The 16,784-nt window shown below is 40.3% G+C and overlaps 1 protein-coding gene across 3 annotated transcripts in view; it reads right to left on the minus strand.

Moving 5' to 3' along the window:
• Positions 1-16,784, minus strand: part of MYO1D (myosin ID) — a 339,001-nt gene that overhangs the window by 177,905 nt on the left and 144,312 nt on the right. For all 3 annotated transcript variants that reach the window (XM_080825903.1, XM_080825904.1, XM_080825902.1), the window contains exon 16: positions 10,536-10,743. In XM_080825903.1, coding sequence (XP_080682029.1) covers positions 10,536-10,743 — 208 coding nt within the window. The remainder of the gene's footprint in view (positions 1-10,535; positions 10,744-16,784) is intronic.

Consider the following 16,784-nt stretch of genomic DNA (forward strand, 5'->3'; position numbering starts at 1 on the left):
AATAAACATGTTTTAATTGGAAAAAAAAATTTTTTTTAAAAGATTTTATTTATTTATTTGACAGACAGAGATCACAAGTAGGCAGAGAGGCAGGCAGAGAGAGAGGAGGAAGCAGGCTCCCCGCTGAGCAGAGAGCCCGATGCGGGGCTCGATCCCAGGACCCTGGGATCATGACCTGAGCCGAAGGCAGAGGCTTTAACCCACTGAGCCACCCAGATGCCCGGAAAAAAATATTTTTTAAACAACTTTTCGGGAAAGAGGAAATTTGAACATAAAAATAATTAAATTATAATATATCAGGTCTTATAAAAATAATTAAATGATAGTATATTAGGTCTTATTATAAATGATAATATATCAGCAAAAACAGATCTAAAAATTTCATATCCATTATTAATAAATGTGAAAGAAAAAAAATTCATGAAGCACCCAATATCAGAAGTTGGAGAAAAGATAATCTCCTGCTTGTTTCTGCTCTTTCCATTCCAAAAGAAGGAACCGATGAAGATTAAAAAGGCAAAATTGATAAATGAGAAATAAGAAAATGGTGGGATGAATAAATCAGAGAGCTGGTTCACTGAGGGAAAAAAAACAGTAAAATGCATCATTAACTAAAGCTGATCAAGAAAAAAGAGTGAGCACAAATCAAATTCACAAAATAAGAAATGATAAGAGAGAAATGACTAAAGACACAGGGGAAATGAAAAACGTAAGAGATTACTTTGTTCAGTTCTATTCAATTAAATTTAAAAACCTGTATGATTTTCTAGGAAACTGCAAATCACCCAAACTGATTCCATGGAAGATACAAAATAAGAACACATCAACTGTTATGAAGAACGAGAGAAAGCTGTTGAAGCGTTATGGCCCAACAAATACCCACTCTTAGTTGTCTTCACAGGGAAATTCAACCTGAACAGATGAACTCCCATGGGATTAGACTGTTCCAGAACATGGGACAAGAAGGTTATCTTGCTGAGGCAAACATTATACTGACACTTAATTGATCAGTACCATTCTCAGAATTGATAACTCAAAAGAGAAAAAAATTTACACAAGCGTCTTGATTCCCACGAAGAAGTAACTCTATTTAGTTCGACACCTTTTTTTTTTTTTTTAAATTTACTCTTGATTTTGAAAGTACTCTTCTTAACACAACGGGAATGGATAGATACCTCCTTAACGTGCTCAAATGCATCTGCCTCACAGCAAGCATGGACAGAAACTCAGTGCAAGCATTCCCGGCAAACTCAGGAACATTTCAAGGATGTCCAGTATCACCACTCCAGGAGGTTTCACAAGGCAGGCTTTGCAGAGTGTGGTCCCCTCCGCACAACATGACTGCCAGTTTGAGGGTGGTGGCCTGGAAATACAGCTAATCCTGGCACCAAAACAAGAAGAAGCTGTCCCATGTGCCATCTCAAAAGCACACTGGATCTTCCATGCTTTTGTATGTCCTTTACCAAACATTACAGCCGATGCTTAAATACTGCTGATGCACTGATAGAAACAGGTAGCCTTTTTTTTGTATAATATTCTCACAATATCAGTTTGTCAGCAGAATGCCAAATATTTATGATATTGAATTTTTTAAGAAAATTCTGAACTCCACATCATACTGGAAACAACGATCACACGTGAGTTTAGCCCACACTAAATATTTTATCCCACTAGCTGGAGGGTCTTCTCCTCCTTCCTCAGCTTTATCACAACCTCTTTTCACACTCACCTATTCTCCACCCTTTCTTGTCCACTCACTCCTTCGTTCCCTCGTACCCTGCTTATGAGACTGTGCCAGTTTTGCTATGGCCTAATAATCAAACCACTACCATCTTCTAATCAGGAAGCTATAGACAAGCGGGGGTGCCTGGGAGCCTTGGTCGGTTGAGTGCCTGCCTTCGGCTCAGGTCATGATCTCGGGGTCCTGGGATCGAGCCTCGTGTCGGGTTCCCTGCTCAGCAAGGAGTCTGCTTCTCCCTCTCTCTATGTCCCTCCCCCTGCTTGTGTTCTCTCTCTTTCTGTCAGATAAATAAATAAATAAAGTCCCCCACTTTTTTTTTTTTTTTTAAAGGAAGCTATCAGACAAGCAAAAATAAAATTCTGGGAGTCTGTGGACCCTAGAAGGCCAATGGATCTGAATACTTGGAGTGTGAGGTTTCTATTATTCCCTCCCTGAACATGTCTATAGGTTCCCATAACTGTAATAGAAGACCACCAACTGACTTTAGATTCAGCCTTGACCGTGGACCCCCACAGTTCCCAGCACCAGGGGCTACAGGCTCCCAGCCACGTTCAGGATGGAATATAAACTGGAAAAACTCAGGGCACGTGGTGTGAAGCAGGTCAGCGGGTAGCATGATTTGCTTTTCCAAAGGGCTGGCAGCTGTCACATTCACGAGCTGTAAATGCAATCCCAGGGTCCCCACAAACTGTTTGGAGGAAAATGATTAAAGCCTCAAGATACTACTTTAAAAAAGAATGTCTAGGTGTAGCGGCCTTCAGGATGGGACATAAGAAGGGTCTTAACCTCTTCACCACACCACGGGCACACCGGCACGGGTCATTCCATTCCCTGGAGCTAGGATCAAAGCTGCACAATCTGAAATGGTCCCGGGATGTGATATGGCGACCAATTAAGATATCCATCCACAATCAATTATAGACACCATTTACAAAGGGGCTAATTACCCCAGGTGAAGACACAGTTCACAGAGGCACCTATCTGTCTTATAGATGAGTCAAGAAAGCCAAAGTTAAATCCATTAACCTACTCCAAATTTGTTAACGGCCACACAAAAGATAAACGTCCCGGATATTTTCTATCTCCCTTTTAGAATCCACCTTTCATGTCACCTTATATGACAATTTTGATCTTGCCCTGTGATTCCCTAAAATGAAAACATAAATTTAAAACTATAAACACACCAAAAACAAAAAGGGAGAGTTTCTTGGGATGACCCAAACCCCCCTTCTCTCCCAAGACAGTGACATATTTTAAACAAAATGTGTACAGAATATTAGAGGATCGTGACTCTTTATAATGCATTTGGTGTGGTATTTTCATTAAAAATTTTGTAACAGTCTTCCCTCAGGGTTTCCCCAATGAGGCAACAAATGAGCATCTTATTTTCTGAGAATTACTGAACACAACATATAGAAGGTAAATGATAAAAGAGCCAAAATGAGGAAAGTCCAAGTTGAAGAAGGAAAAAAGCTACAACAACAAAGTCAACGTGGACAGATCAGCCTCACAACACACCTATGATACACGTCCCCTCAGCCCCACATGCTTGCGGCCGGGCTGACAGTGGATCTCTCAGCACCTGTAATTCTGAAAACTTTAAATAGTTCTTCAGTGCTGCCTGGAAACATCATCTTATTGGATTTCTCATCCGAGTGTGATGGAAGGAACACACGCATAGACAGCTATGTTGAGGGTAAGTGAAGCAATTACGTATTACTAAAGGAACAGAAGTGTGACCTTTAAAAAAATCTCACCGGCTAGCCCGATTCATTACTTTCAGTGACGCAAAGATGTGTTCACAACAGCTGGGGTTTTGTACAAAATGTGCTTTTCAATATTCAGGCAAAACATTCAGGTTTTAGGTCATTCAGAGAGGGTGTTTAGAAGGATAAAAATATCCAGGGCTTCAGGGAGGCTGGCTCTTTCACGCCCCAGTGGGTGGGAGCATAAATCGGTCCAATCTTTCCAGAAGCTGTCTGGTGACGAGTACAGAAAATCTGAGAAGTGTGTATTGTTTAAACCAAAAATGTCTGTCTGAGAACTTATTCTAAGAAAACAATCAAGGATGATGAAACGCACTTGCTAGTAGTAAAAACAGCACAAGCAGGAATAACAATAGCTAATACGCATTGAACTCTGAGCCAGGCACCCCTCTAGGTAAGCACAGCTGTGCACTGAAGTGGGACCTAGACAGTGGAAAATGGGAAAAACCTGAACATCCAGTAATAGCAGATAAATGACTGAAGAAGCTCTAATAAATCACATTAAGGACCAAGCCAGATCTTATAAATACAAATACATGTTTACACATGTGAAGATGGAACAAAAAAGTATTACATAACTAGACAACATGATTAATTTATATTTAATATAAAATTTTACTTTAAGAACATAAATTTATGTTTTTCATTTCCCTACATGAACTTGTATTGCTACCACTTATGTACTATAAAACCAATAAAAGTCTTTGATCTTTAGATGGTTCTTTAAGATGGCTTGCTCTTTCTTTTTTTCTTTCTTCCTTTTTTGGGGGAAAGATTCATCTATTCATTTTAGAAAGAGAGCGAGAACAAGTGCAGGGCAGAGGGAGAGAGAATCTCAAGCAGACTCTGCATTGAGCATGGAGCCCGACGTCTGGTGTGATCCCATGACCCTGAGATCACGACCTGAGCTGAAAGCAAGCATTGGACATTCAATGGACTGAGCCACCCAGGGGTCCCTAAGATGGTAATTTCTTTAAAGAAAAGATATTTGTAGGGGTGCCTGGGTGGCTTAGTGGGTTAAAGCCTCTGCCTTTGGCTCAGGTCATGATCTCAGGGTCTTGGGATCGAGTCCCGCATCAGGATCTCTGCTCAGCAAGGAGCCTGCTTCCCCCTCTCTCTCTACCTGCCTCCCTACCTACTTGTGATCTCTCTCTGTCAAATAAATAAAAATTAAAAAAAAATAAAAGATATTTGTAGCATTTCACAAATCTCCTAAAATGTCAAGCATATGACCAAATATATGAAGATAAACAAGACGCACTACACAGATTACCTGTAATTCTTGATATTGGACACCTGGTGGTTTAGACAGTTGAGTTGTAGTATGGACCTACGCATTTTTTATGAATCAGAAAGCAATGCAATTTGTATCTTTTCTGCAATCACTGTGGTTTTGCAGTTTGTTCTCTTAAGGACAACAATTTTGGAGGTTCTGGTTTTAGTTAACGTCATTGACTCTGCCACTTCCAACTTGCCATTAAATCTCCACGAAGGCGCAGAAAAGTTATGAGAATACATGGAAAGTTAGGTTCTCACATGTTAAAGCCACACAGTATCACACAGTAGGATATTGGCATAGAAATTGTCAATGGAATAAAAGAGTGAGTCCTGAAAATAGACTCAAGTATATATGGGAATTTATTATTAGACAAAAGTGGAATTTTAATTTAGTGGAAAAAAGAGGAATTTTTAAATAAACTGAATTAGAATAGCTGGGTTTTAACTTGGAACAAAACAGAGCTGGACCCTTATATAATACCACATATAAAAGCTAAATCCCAGATCTAAAACTTCTCTGAAGAAACTCAAAGACACAATGAAAAAAAAGATAAGACATATTAAGTGGAAAATTTCATGTTGAAGAGTACACCATAATGCCAAATGATAGCTTAGGAAAATAGCTACAATACCTAAAGATAATCACTCCCACAAATTCAAAAGCAAAAGGTAAACAACCCAATAGAAAATTGGGCCAAGGATACGAATAAGTAAATAACAGGCGAGGCGATCTGAAAAGGCCAAGAAACACACCCTCATGAAGAGTCATGAGAACACAAAATTGAATTAGAATGAGACACCATTTCTTACTGATAAGAATGAAAAAAATTCAAAAGCCTGGTAAAAGTCACTGCTTTAAAAAAAAAATCAGGGAAAATAAGTTCACTTACATTGTAGGCTACACAATGTGAATGGTTAATATCTGTGATTACGCCCTTCGAACAATAATCTTGCTCATGGGCATCCAGTGCACAGAACGAAGTCATTAGCACAGAAGTCTTCAGTGCATAGGACAAAAGATTCCTACGTGTATAAGGAAGTCTATTAAAGTTATGGGAAGACTGTGGGAGCATCTGGAAAGGAGTTAACACAGCAGGCGTAAGACTGTATCCCTAGAAAGGTCCGTGTCCAAAGTTGGCCCTTGGCCAGTGTCTTCGAACTTGACTGGGAAACAGTTTCACATGCTGATATAAAACTTTCCCTAGTAAAAGAGTAAGAGTGACTCAATGTGGTTACACCACTTGTGCAAACAGTGGGGTTTATAATACCTGCTGTCCTCCTTCGAGTATGGGATTTCGGTACATGTGGGGCAGAGGGTGCAAACGTTAACCAGTCCCCAGTAAACACTTTGAGCATTGAGTCTCTGATGGGCTCCCTGGTAGACAACACTTAGCATGTGTTGTCACAGTTCATTTCTGCAGGAATTAAGCATGTCCTGTGCAACTTCACTGGGAGAAAACTCTTGGAAGCTTGCTCCTGGTTTCCTCTGGATTTTACCTGCTGTGCCTTTTCCCTTTGCTGATTTTTGCTTTGCATCCTTTTGCTGTAATAAATTTAATTCATGAGCACAACTATAGGCTGAGCCCTGTGAATCCTTTTAGTAAATCACCACAACTGTAAGTGGTCTTGGGGACCCTTTGACATAGGTGGTGGGAGGAGCTGTGGGCAGAGAAGGTAAATGTGGGAAAAAGAATACCAAAATATTATTAAAAAAAGAGAAAGGTGCTCATAAAAAAATCACCATGTGAACTATGATATCATTTATATTATAGTACATATGCTTGTCTATATGCACAGAAAGGTATTAGAAAGGATGACCACCACAACACTAATGATTTGTTACCTCTGGATGGTGGGATTTTAGGTGATTTTCCACTGTTTCTCTTACACTTTTTGGTATGGCTTGAATTTGTTTTTGCAGTAAGTATGCCTTAATGGATAAACAGAAAAAAAAGATAAAGCTATTTTTTTTATTTAAAAAGGGAATATAAAAGTCAGTTGTTGGAAATTCTGATTTAATACTGTATCTCTTGGGACGCCTGGATGGCTCAGTCGGTTAAGTGTCTGCCTTCGGCTCAGGTCATGATCCCGGGGTCCTGGGATTGAGCACCATATGGGACTTTCTGCTCAGCAGGGAGCCTCCTTCTCCCTGTCTCTCTGCCTGCCATTCTGGCTGCTTGTGCTCTCCCTCTCCCTCCCTCTGTCAAAAAAATAAATAAAATCTTAAAAAAAAACAGCATCTCTTTATGCTGCCTTTCCTAACTTTCTATTCCATTCCTGTAAGGTTACAGAAAAAAATAAAAACACACAGCACATGAAAACTTAGGTGACTGATGACCTATTTCCAGAAGCTGAGAGAAACTTCCAGTAATTTTTATGGCCCATGGAGTTGGTTTGAAAGCCAATCAGTAGATCACCTATTATCATACCCTAGAATCGTTGGCCTGAAAATTCAGAGAAAGATCCTTATTTCCTGTTCCACTGCTTTATGGTTCAGAAATGCAAGATCTATATCACAGGGCACACTGGAAGCTCTTCCCCCATGGCATGGGTGGCAGCTTTTGAAGTAGTCCTTTTTCCTCTTTTAGAACCTCCCCTTTCTACGTAGAAATGGTAATTTCTCCCCAGAAGAGAAGCAGAGGCGCTGCAGAGAGGGAGAACCGCAGTAGGTATGCATCCCTACTGTGTAAGAGCTGGCTCATGGGGCTGGGGGCGCCATCTTGGACTAGTCGGGCTGGAACAGATTCAAGTCTGTGGGACACCGCCAACTGCGGAGGAAGTGGGCAGACTGCCGCTGGAGAATGAAGACCAGGATTCCACCAGCCGCTAAGCGGACAGAAAGTGAGTTCACCGTAGGGCGACTACACAACGTATCATGCATCACTATCCATAGCAAAAGTGACACTTTTGAGAGAGAAAGGGGAACATGAGACAACAGTCATAAACCAGGACTGTGTCAAAGAAACGGAGAGGGATGGTCCTTACTCTCCTTCAGGGCCAAACCCTGAGCCCGAGTCAATTTCTTGAATAGGTATAAAGAAGAAAAGAAAAGCGTCAGATCTGCCGAAAAGAATAACAACAACGAAACACCACTGGCAAGTACTTCAGTCTGAATATACAGAACAGATAAATGAAAATGACTGACCAGGGGCGCCTGGGTGGCTCAGTGGGTTAAGCCTCTGCCTTCAGCTCAGGTCATGATCTCAGGGTCCTGGGATCGAGCCCCGAATTGGGGCTCAGCGGGGAGTCTACTTCCCCTCTCCCTCTGCCCGCCTCTCTGCCTACTTGTGGTCTCTCTCTCTGACAAATAAATAAATAAAATCTTTAAAAAAAAAAATGACTGACCATGGCAGACAGAAAACAGACACCCACCCTGCGCAAAACACAATGGAGTAAAAGCAATACAAAAAAGCCAGTTAGCAAAAGGAAACTGTTTCAAGAAGAAACAGAATTTAGGATTCTACTCTGAAAGATTTTCTGAGTTCTAGGCAAAACAAATAGCAAAACTTAGAAACATGCTGGCCATCGGAAGGAAAGAGAAAAACCTTCATTATTTGCACATGATAGAACCATTTCCCTGGAAACACTAACAGAATGAACAAAGGTTGCCTTCTGGATACAGACAAACGAACATAAGCCCATATTATTTTTCTGTACCAACACTGGCATGTAGAATAAAAAATTCACAGCAGTAACAAAAACAATAAGACATCTAGGAATTAACCATGGATTTATATGGCCTCTCTAAATCTAAGTTCAAAGAAGTGACTTAAATAAGCCTATTCTGTACTTTTAAGATGATTTAATATTGTAAAAATGTTAATTCTTTCAAATTAATGTATAAATTCAATGCTATCCTAATAAAAATTATTGTTGAATTTAATGAAACCAATAAACACACTTTAACATTTATATTGCAAAATAAAGGTCTAGGTGTAGGTTAATCCATCTGCATAAAGAAGAGTGAGAAGACGACTAACCCTACCATACCCCAAGACACACTGCAACAAAAACTTTGTGGCATTGATGTAAAAATGGGTAACTGTATAAATAAACATTCAGAAACAGAATATATACACACGATAACATATGATAAAAGTGGCACCAAAGATCAATGGGAAAGGGACACACTGTTCAGCAGATGGTCCTGAGAAAATGGTTCACCATACAGAATAAAATGAAACCGGATTCTTATGTAAAACCACATATATAGGTTGGTTCTAGATTGATTCAAGACCTAAATGTGCAAGATAAAAGTATACAGTTCATAGGAGGAAACAGAGGCTACCATCTTTGTGACCTGGAGAGAAGAAAAGCCCTCTTCAACAAAATGTAAGATGAAGAATTGAATAATTTGATAATGTCAAAATTATGGATTCTCTTCAGGGCACCTGGGTGGCTCAGCTGGTTGGGTGTCTGAGGTTGTGTGTGATCTCAGGGTCATGAGATCGAGCCCTGTGTCAGGCTGCACAGCTGCTTAAGACTCTCTCTCCCTCTGCCACCCTCTCCCTCTCTAAAGGAAAAAAAAAAAAAGAACATATTTTAAATGTCTAATGTGAATAGGTGATTCATGTCCAAAATACTCAAGGAAATGTCTGCTAATCAACAAGAAAATGGTACCAGCTCCAGGGGAAAAACGGACAGAGGACAGTTAACAGGAAGACCCAAGGAGCAAATAAGCATTTGGTGAGATGCTCAGGTACAATGGTAACCAGAGAAACACAAAGTAAAACAACAGTGAGATACCAGTACGCCTACTACTCTTACAAAACTGCGGTGGCTGGACGCTACTAGTCAGGACGTGGGCACAGTAACTCCCTGAGAGAGTTGGTGCAAACAGTCCTTTTGGGGAGGAAATGGGCACTACTTATACCGATCAGGCCAGCTATACCATCTGACCCAGCAGCTTTTCTCCTGGCATATATTCCATAGAAAACATACCTCTCGCAGAGGCACAAGATTTTTAAAAAGATACATATATAATTTTAAAAAAAGATTTTATTTATTTATCTGACAGACAAAGATCACAAGTAGGCAGAGAGGCCGGCAGACAGAGAGGAGAAAGCAGACCCCCCGCTGAGCAGAGAGCCCAATGCAGGGCTCGATCCCAGGATCCTGGGATCATGACCTGAGCTGAAGGCAGAGGCTTTAACCCACTGAGCCACCCAGGCGCCCCATATATAATTTTTTAAATAAAAATGGCTCCTCTGGAAGGCATGGAAATGGGTATGGCAGATAAAAAGAAAAACATGAGTGAGTGAATGAAGTGAGAAGGGGGCCCTGCCCAGAATAATGATGAGTGCTACTATGAGCTAATGAGCTTCCAGTCGGCACCTCACTCCTCAGTCAAGTGCTGGTGCTCGGTTATGATGGCTGAGCAGGGGGTTTTAAACATGTCAGTAAAACTTTGCAATTACTAGATTTAAAAAAAAAAAAAAAAGTCCTTTACCCAGTTAGGCTGAGGGGGGAAAAATCCCAGTTAATGACAAGAGACAAAAAGCTGGCTACTTCAGACATCTCCCTAACTTTAAACATCAGAAGATAAAATGTCCTGAGTTTTGAGGACAGAATAATTTGAGCTCAGGCAGCCAAATAAATTTATGTGTGGAGGCAACAGAAAACATTCTAAGAGAGGCATAGATACAAAGAATATACCATCGTGAACATTTCTTGAGTCAAAGAAAACATCCAGCAAAATGTTAAGAACATAAAAGCAAGACCTGATCCCTATTTATGAAATCTAAAATTACCTTTTGTAGAAAGAGGACAATCCTTATGAGCATCTGGGCACGGAGTTCCTCCAAGGTAAACAGTGTTCGGGGAGTTCGAATGAAAATTTTGGTTTTCCCATAAGCTACGTCATCCTGAAAACCACAATGTTCAATCAGCTTCTTGACAGCCTCTTTGTCTGAAGGAAGGTCATGGTTGGGCCAGGTGAATTCAGAGATCATCTTGTATCTGTGTGAAAAATGAACAGGGTACAAGTTAAGGGAGAAAAACCTTTTGGTCTTAATAGACACAGAAAGACTAATAAATTCAAAATACTTCATAGATAGAAAAAAAATACTGAATTCTGTTCATTAACCTGCTAAGAGATGTAGAAAAAGACTTTAATAAGATACAGCACTCTTTCATGATAAAGACTTACTAAACTGGGGATAGAAGGACACTTCCTTAATCTAGTACAGGCTAATTTACCAAGAACCTAGAGCAAATACCATTTATAGATAGGTAACCTTTACAAATTCTCTTTATGCACAGAAGGAAGACAAAGATGCCTCGATTATGGGTTTCCCAGCCAGCGCAGTGAGACCAATAAATAGATAGGCTGGTATGATTGGGGAAGGAATAAAACTAACATTTATGACTCACTTCAAAGGAAATGAAGCAGATCTTTAGATGAAAACTATTATCACTAAAAGAAAACCACATATAAGATCAATACACAAAAAACCGATTGTGTTTCTAGGTGTAAGCAGCCTTGTTGGCCTCTCATAAGGCAGCTCACCACACCCAGCTTCTTCATGACTGAAAATGAGCAAGACAGAAGTCATGGGGTCACAACCTCCTTTCAAAAGTGATATTCTATTACGTTGGCCAAATTCCATTTTGCTGGAAGCGTATCACTAGGGCTAGCCCACATTCAAGGGAAGGGGATGGCAAAGGGCCTGAGTACTAAGAGGTGGGATCAGTTCGACCATCTGAGAAGACTGCCAACCACAGCACTCCCCCCAAGTCCCCCAGTGCCAAGTCGTTTAATACATGTAGCCAAATTCAGTAATTTTTTTCATATATTACATCAGAATTTTAATCCATACAAGAAAGGCCCTCTTCCCATTCAGGTTACAGGGTAATTCACCTACGTGTTCTTCTATCAGTTGTATGTTTTCATCGTGTACATTTAAATCTTTCACCCACTTGGGGTTTATTTTGGTATACGGCGTGAGGTATGGATCCAATTTTATCTTTTGACAAGGGGCCACCCAGTTGTTCCAACACTATTTACTAAAATGTCCAATCTTTTTCCTGGTGATTTAATAGGGCATTTCAATCACATATTACGTTTTCATATGTACTTCACAGTATTTCTACAGATTCTGGTCTGTTTCATTGCTGTCTGTCCATCTGTGCATCAGTCCTTTGTGGTTTTAATCATAGATGTCTTTTTCTTTTTTTAAAAGATTTTATTTATTTATTTCAGAGACAGTGAGTGAGAGAGAGCGCATAAGCAGGAGAAGAGGCAGAGGGAGAAGGAGACGCAGACTCCCTCACTGAGCAGGGAGCCTGACGTGGGGCTTGATCCCATGACCCCAGCTGAAGGCAGTTGCCCAACCGACTGAGCCCCAAGGTATGTTTTAATATCTGGTGGTCTCTCCTCATTCTTTTCTTTTTAAAAGGCTGTTCTAGCTATTCTTGCCTGCTTTTTTTCTATATGAATTTTAGAATCAATCTTCATAGTTCCAGGGGGAAAACAATCACAAGAAAGACAAATCCTGCTGGTATTTTTAGTTGGTTCCCACATTAAATTCATTAAACTTAATGAATTATCTCCGATGTTGAATCATCCTATCTAAGAACAAGGGATGTCTTTCCACTTGTTCAAGTCTACTTTTGTGCCTCCTGGGAGTCTTTAAATGGTCTTCGTTGGGCTTTACACATTTCTTGCTGAGATACCTAAATAGCTTCTGATCCCTTCTTCTTGATGAATTTCTCTTCTCTGAGCTTCCATGGCAGCACGATCCCCTGATTTCCTTCTGTCTCTCTGGGTATTTCTTCTCAATATCATTTTCTGGCACTGCTCCTCCATTACTGGACCCTCAAATGTTGGGAGTCCCCCAAGGCTCATATCAGGTCCTCTTCCATGTACAACCTCCCCATGTCATCTCCTCTGTTCCACCCACTTTAGTTTTCAATTCATGAATTTTCCATAGCCCAGCTCTGAGTTCTGAGTTTAAATGCATACATCTAATGCCTACATAAATCTTCAAGGCGTCTTACATTTCTCTTTTACTTTTCCTGTTCAGTGCCGACGCTTACTAAAGCCATAATCCTGCGAATTTTTATTTGCTTCCTTCTCTTCTCTGTCAGCTCTTCCTCTAATTCATCATCAAATCCTATTGGGTTTACCTCTAAAATATATTTAAAATTCAGCAATTCTCATCTTTACTGCCACAATCCTTTTTTTTTAAAATGTTTTATTTCTTTTCAGCATAACAGTATTCATTGTTTTTGCACCACACCCAGTGCTCCATGCAATCCGTGCCCTCCCTAGTACCACAATCCTAATCTAAGACACCATCAAGCTTACTACAATAGTCTCCTGGATTGTCTTCCAGTTCCTCCCCAATTCATTCCGCAAGTTCAGCTGCCACAGGACTTTTCTAGAAAGCCTTACATCATTTTCATCTTTTACTGCTTTCCGCCATCAGCCCTATACTCCAATCACATTGGCCTTTTTTAGGGTCCTGTAGTGCGGTTGTCTCTTTCTTGCTTTAGAACCTTTGCATATGTTGTTCCCATCGCCTGGAATGCTTTTTCATCTACTACTTCAAAGGCTGGCTCCTGCTTATTTTAGTCGTTGACTGTCTTCTTTCATCAATCATCAACCCCCATTATTCCTCTCTATGTATTTAAAAACCTACTCACTTGCCAGATTGGGAGATAAACAGAAACTGAATGAAAGAGTTCAAATATGAAGAGAGAGGTAGTATCACGTGAAAAAAGGAAACAAAATCAGAATCACCCCAAATTCATTATAACACTAGAGTAAGAGTCAACATTTGGGCTATCATACAGGTAGTCATGGTGTATTTGAAATTTTCAGCATACTGCAGAAGCTGGAAGTGAGCCCCGCCATACGGCTCAGCCAACGTGTTCTTCCTTTCTTCCGAATGGTCAAATAGCAAGACCCCAGTTCTCCCACAAACCAGCATCCTGAACTTGTGAATTAAAAAGCTGAACTCATCTGCTTCCTGACAACTAGTATTATCTCCTTGAAAGACCTGAGCCCCTTTTAAGGTTATCAGAACACTTAAAATCCTTCTCGCTTTTTTTGATAAAAGGAATAAAAATAAAGAAAAGTGACAAGTAAAAATGAAGGTTCAAACCTAGCTTTAAAAAATCTGCAGAATCTGAAAGCAAAAATTTACAGTGGAAAATGTTACTTTTTCTCTCGCCAGCATCAGAATCATTAGATCAATACACACTGTCTATCCTATCCCACGTCCCACAGTTTTTGTTAATGAGTTCAACTGGTGTGATCGTAAAATAACATGGCCATTTCTCAATCTGAACAAATTCATTTTATGTAAAGCAGAAGATAAACACAGTCTGTGTAGTAGAAACAGGCTATTTTCCCAGATGCATACCCCACTGCCTCATACAGCACCCTTCCTAGATGATTCTAGAGAGGACCTAAGCGCGACTTACACAATCATCAATTACGTAAGACTTGACCTTTTATAATTCTGTCTTGTAAAGAGTAAGTTTAACACATTTATTGTGATTATGAATGTGTCCAATGTCTCAACTCCTTTTATATGTTCTATTAGGTGTGCCTTCTCACTGTTGCTTTTTACCGTTTTTCTCTCGGATAGACTGAGTTTTATTTCATTTTGTCTTTTGATTTGAAAGCCAGCCCTTCAATAGTGAGGCAATGCACTGATGGTGGGCTCCAGAGGCAACTGCCTGAGTTGAAATAGGGCTCCTACTTGCCTCGACTAGGCTCTGTGACCTGGGGCAAGTTACTTAACCTTTTGGTGCCTGTTTCCTCATCTGCATAAAAATGGGAGGTACCATCTTCTCCTTATCTGGTTGTCCCCTCCAGTGACTTACTACCTACTACAGGTAGGGCCCTCAAAACAGTGCCTGGGATATACAGTGAGCAATCCACAAGCATTAGCCACCATTAATAACACTGTCTTACAATTTTTAATATATATAAAAAATAAAAATTTTAATATATAAAAGCATATATTTATATGAAAATATATGCTTGTTTTTTCCTGTCTAGTTAATTATCATCTATATCCTTCCCATAAACAGTACAAAAGTCTTTACTTCTCTGTACTTCTCACTCCAATTTTCATTTTTGTTCCAGATTTTTACCAAAGACTTTTTCCCACTTACAATGGATACATGTTTACACTTAACAAAATTTCCACTGCTTTATTTGTTCAATATTACTTTTTGCATTCCATTTTTCTCCTCCACATTTATTTTTCCCTTTGGTCTAGAAGATTTTTCAGAGCATCTCTGAATGGTAAATTTTTTGAGCCCATATATGTCAGAAAATATTTTTATTGTACTGACATTCTGGAATGATAATTTGGCATGGAATAAAATTCTTCTTTTTAAGTTTTTTTATTTGAGAGAGAGAAAGGTTGCGGGGGTGGGGGCAGAGAGCAAGAGAGAGATGAAGGGGGAAAGAGAAAGAATCCTCAAGCAGACTCCCCGCTGAGCATGAAGCCTGATGAAGGGCTCTATCCTAGGACCCCAAGAGCACAACCTGAGCCAAAATCAAGAGATGGCCGTTCAACTGACTAAGCCACCCAGGCGTCCTGGCGTGAAATAAAATTCCAAGTATAAAGTTCATCCCCTCTCACCATAAAGATACTGCTGCTTCATCTAGTTGCATCTAATGTTGTTAATGAGAAGTCTGATATCTGTATGGTTCTCATTCCCTGGTAGTACTCTGTCTTTTCTTGGGAGCTCTAAGTATTTCCCTTTATCTCTAACATTCTAAAACTGAACATAATATACCTTTAGTTTCATTTTTTAAAAAATTCACATGATTTCCACTCAGTGTATTCTTTCGATCTGAAGATTTCTGTTTTTTTTCAGTTGTGGAAAATTCCTGGCCACTACTTGTTCCAACAGTGCTTCTCCCCTCTTCTCTCTCTCCTTCCCTTTGGGTGCCCCCACGAGCGGCTGTTGGCACTCTGGGATCGACCTTACATACCGCCTGAGCTCTAGTTTCTCCCACCTCTGTCTTTGTGATGACATCGGCAAGAACGCTTCAACTTGATCTTCCAGCTTACCAATGTGCTTTTTAAAAGAGGTTTAGTCTAATTTTTTTTTAAAGATTTTATTTATTTATTTGACAGACAGAAATCACAAGTAGGCAGAGAGGCAGGCAGAGGGAGAGAGGAGGAAGCAGGCTCCCTGCTGAGCAGAGAGCCCAATGTGGGGCTTGATCCCAGGACCCTGGTTTCACAACCCGAACCGAAGGCAGAGGCTTCAACCCACTGAGCCATCCAGGCGTCCCTAGTCTAATTTTTTTTAATTGTGGTAAAATTGACACACAACCAAAAGCACACATTTAGGTATACAGTTTAACAAGTTTTAAAAAATGTATACACCCATGAAACTGACAGCCCGTCAAGAGGCAGAACATCCCCATAATCGTAGAGAGTGCCTCCTACCCCCTTCTCACCAGTTCCCCCACTCCAGAACTGACCATGGTTCTGACTTCTATCTGTTCTTGAACTTCCTAGAAGTGGCAGCATACAGTATGTATTCTTTGGTGACTATCCTTTGTCGACATAATGTGCTATTTGTTCATGTTGCTGTATCAGCCAGTCACCCCTTTAACGCTGGTTAGCAGCCACTGTGTGATTCTGTGACCCGTTGCTGATTCATTCTCCTACTGATAGACGGTGCTTTCTTCAGGTGTGTTTAATCTGATTTTCATTTTCCAAATCTCTCATTATTCTTTCTGACTTCATATTCCTAGTCTAGGACCACAATTCTTTCCTTTATCTCTCTGAAAATATTAAATAGGCTTATTCCAATGCCATTTACTCTTTGCTCTGGTTCCTCAGGGGTAAGGTTTGGCATTGGTTGGCCTTACTGTCTCTTCTTCAAGGTCTGGCACTTCTTAGACGTTTCACCGCTATCTTGTCTACTTCCACAGAGCCCTTCTGGGTACATCTTGGCCTTGGTTGGCCTCTTGTACGTGGTAACTTTTGCTTCATGGGTGTCGGCCATCATGCTACGAT

The sequence above is a fragment of the Martes martes genome, assembly GCF_963455335.1.
Source record: "Martes martes genome assembly, chromosome: 16".
In the NCBI taxonomy this organism is placed as follows: domain Eukaryota; kingdom Metazoa; phylum Chordata; class Mammalia; order Carnivora; family Mustelidae; genus Martes; species Martes martes.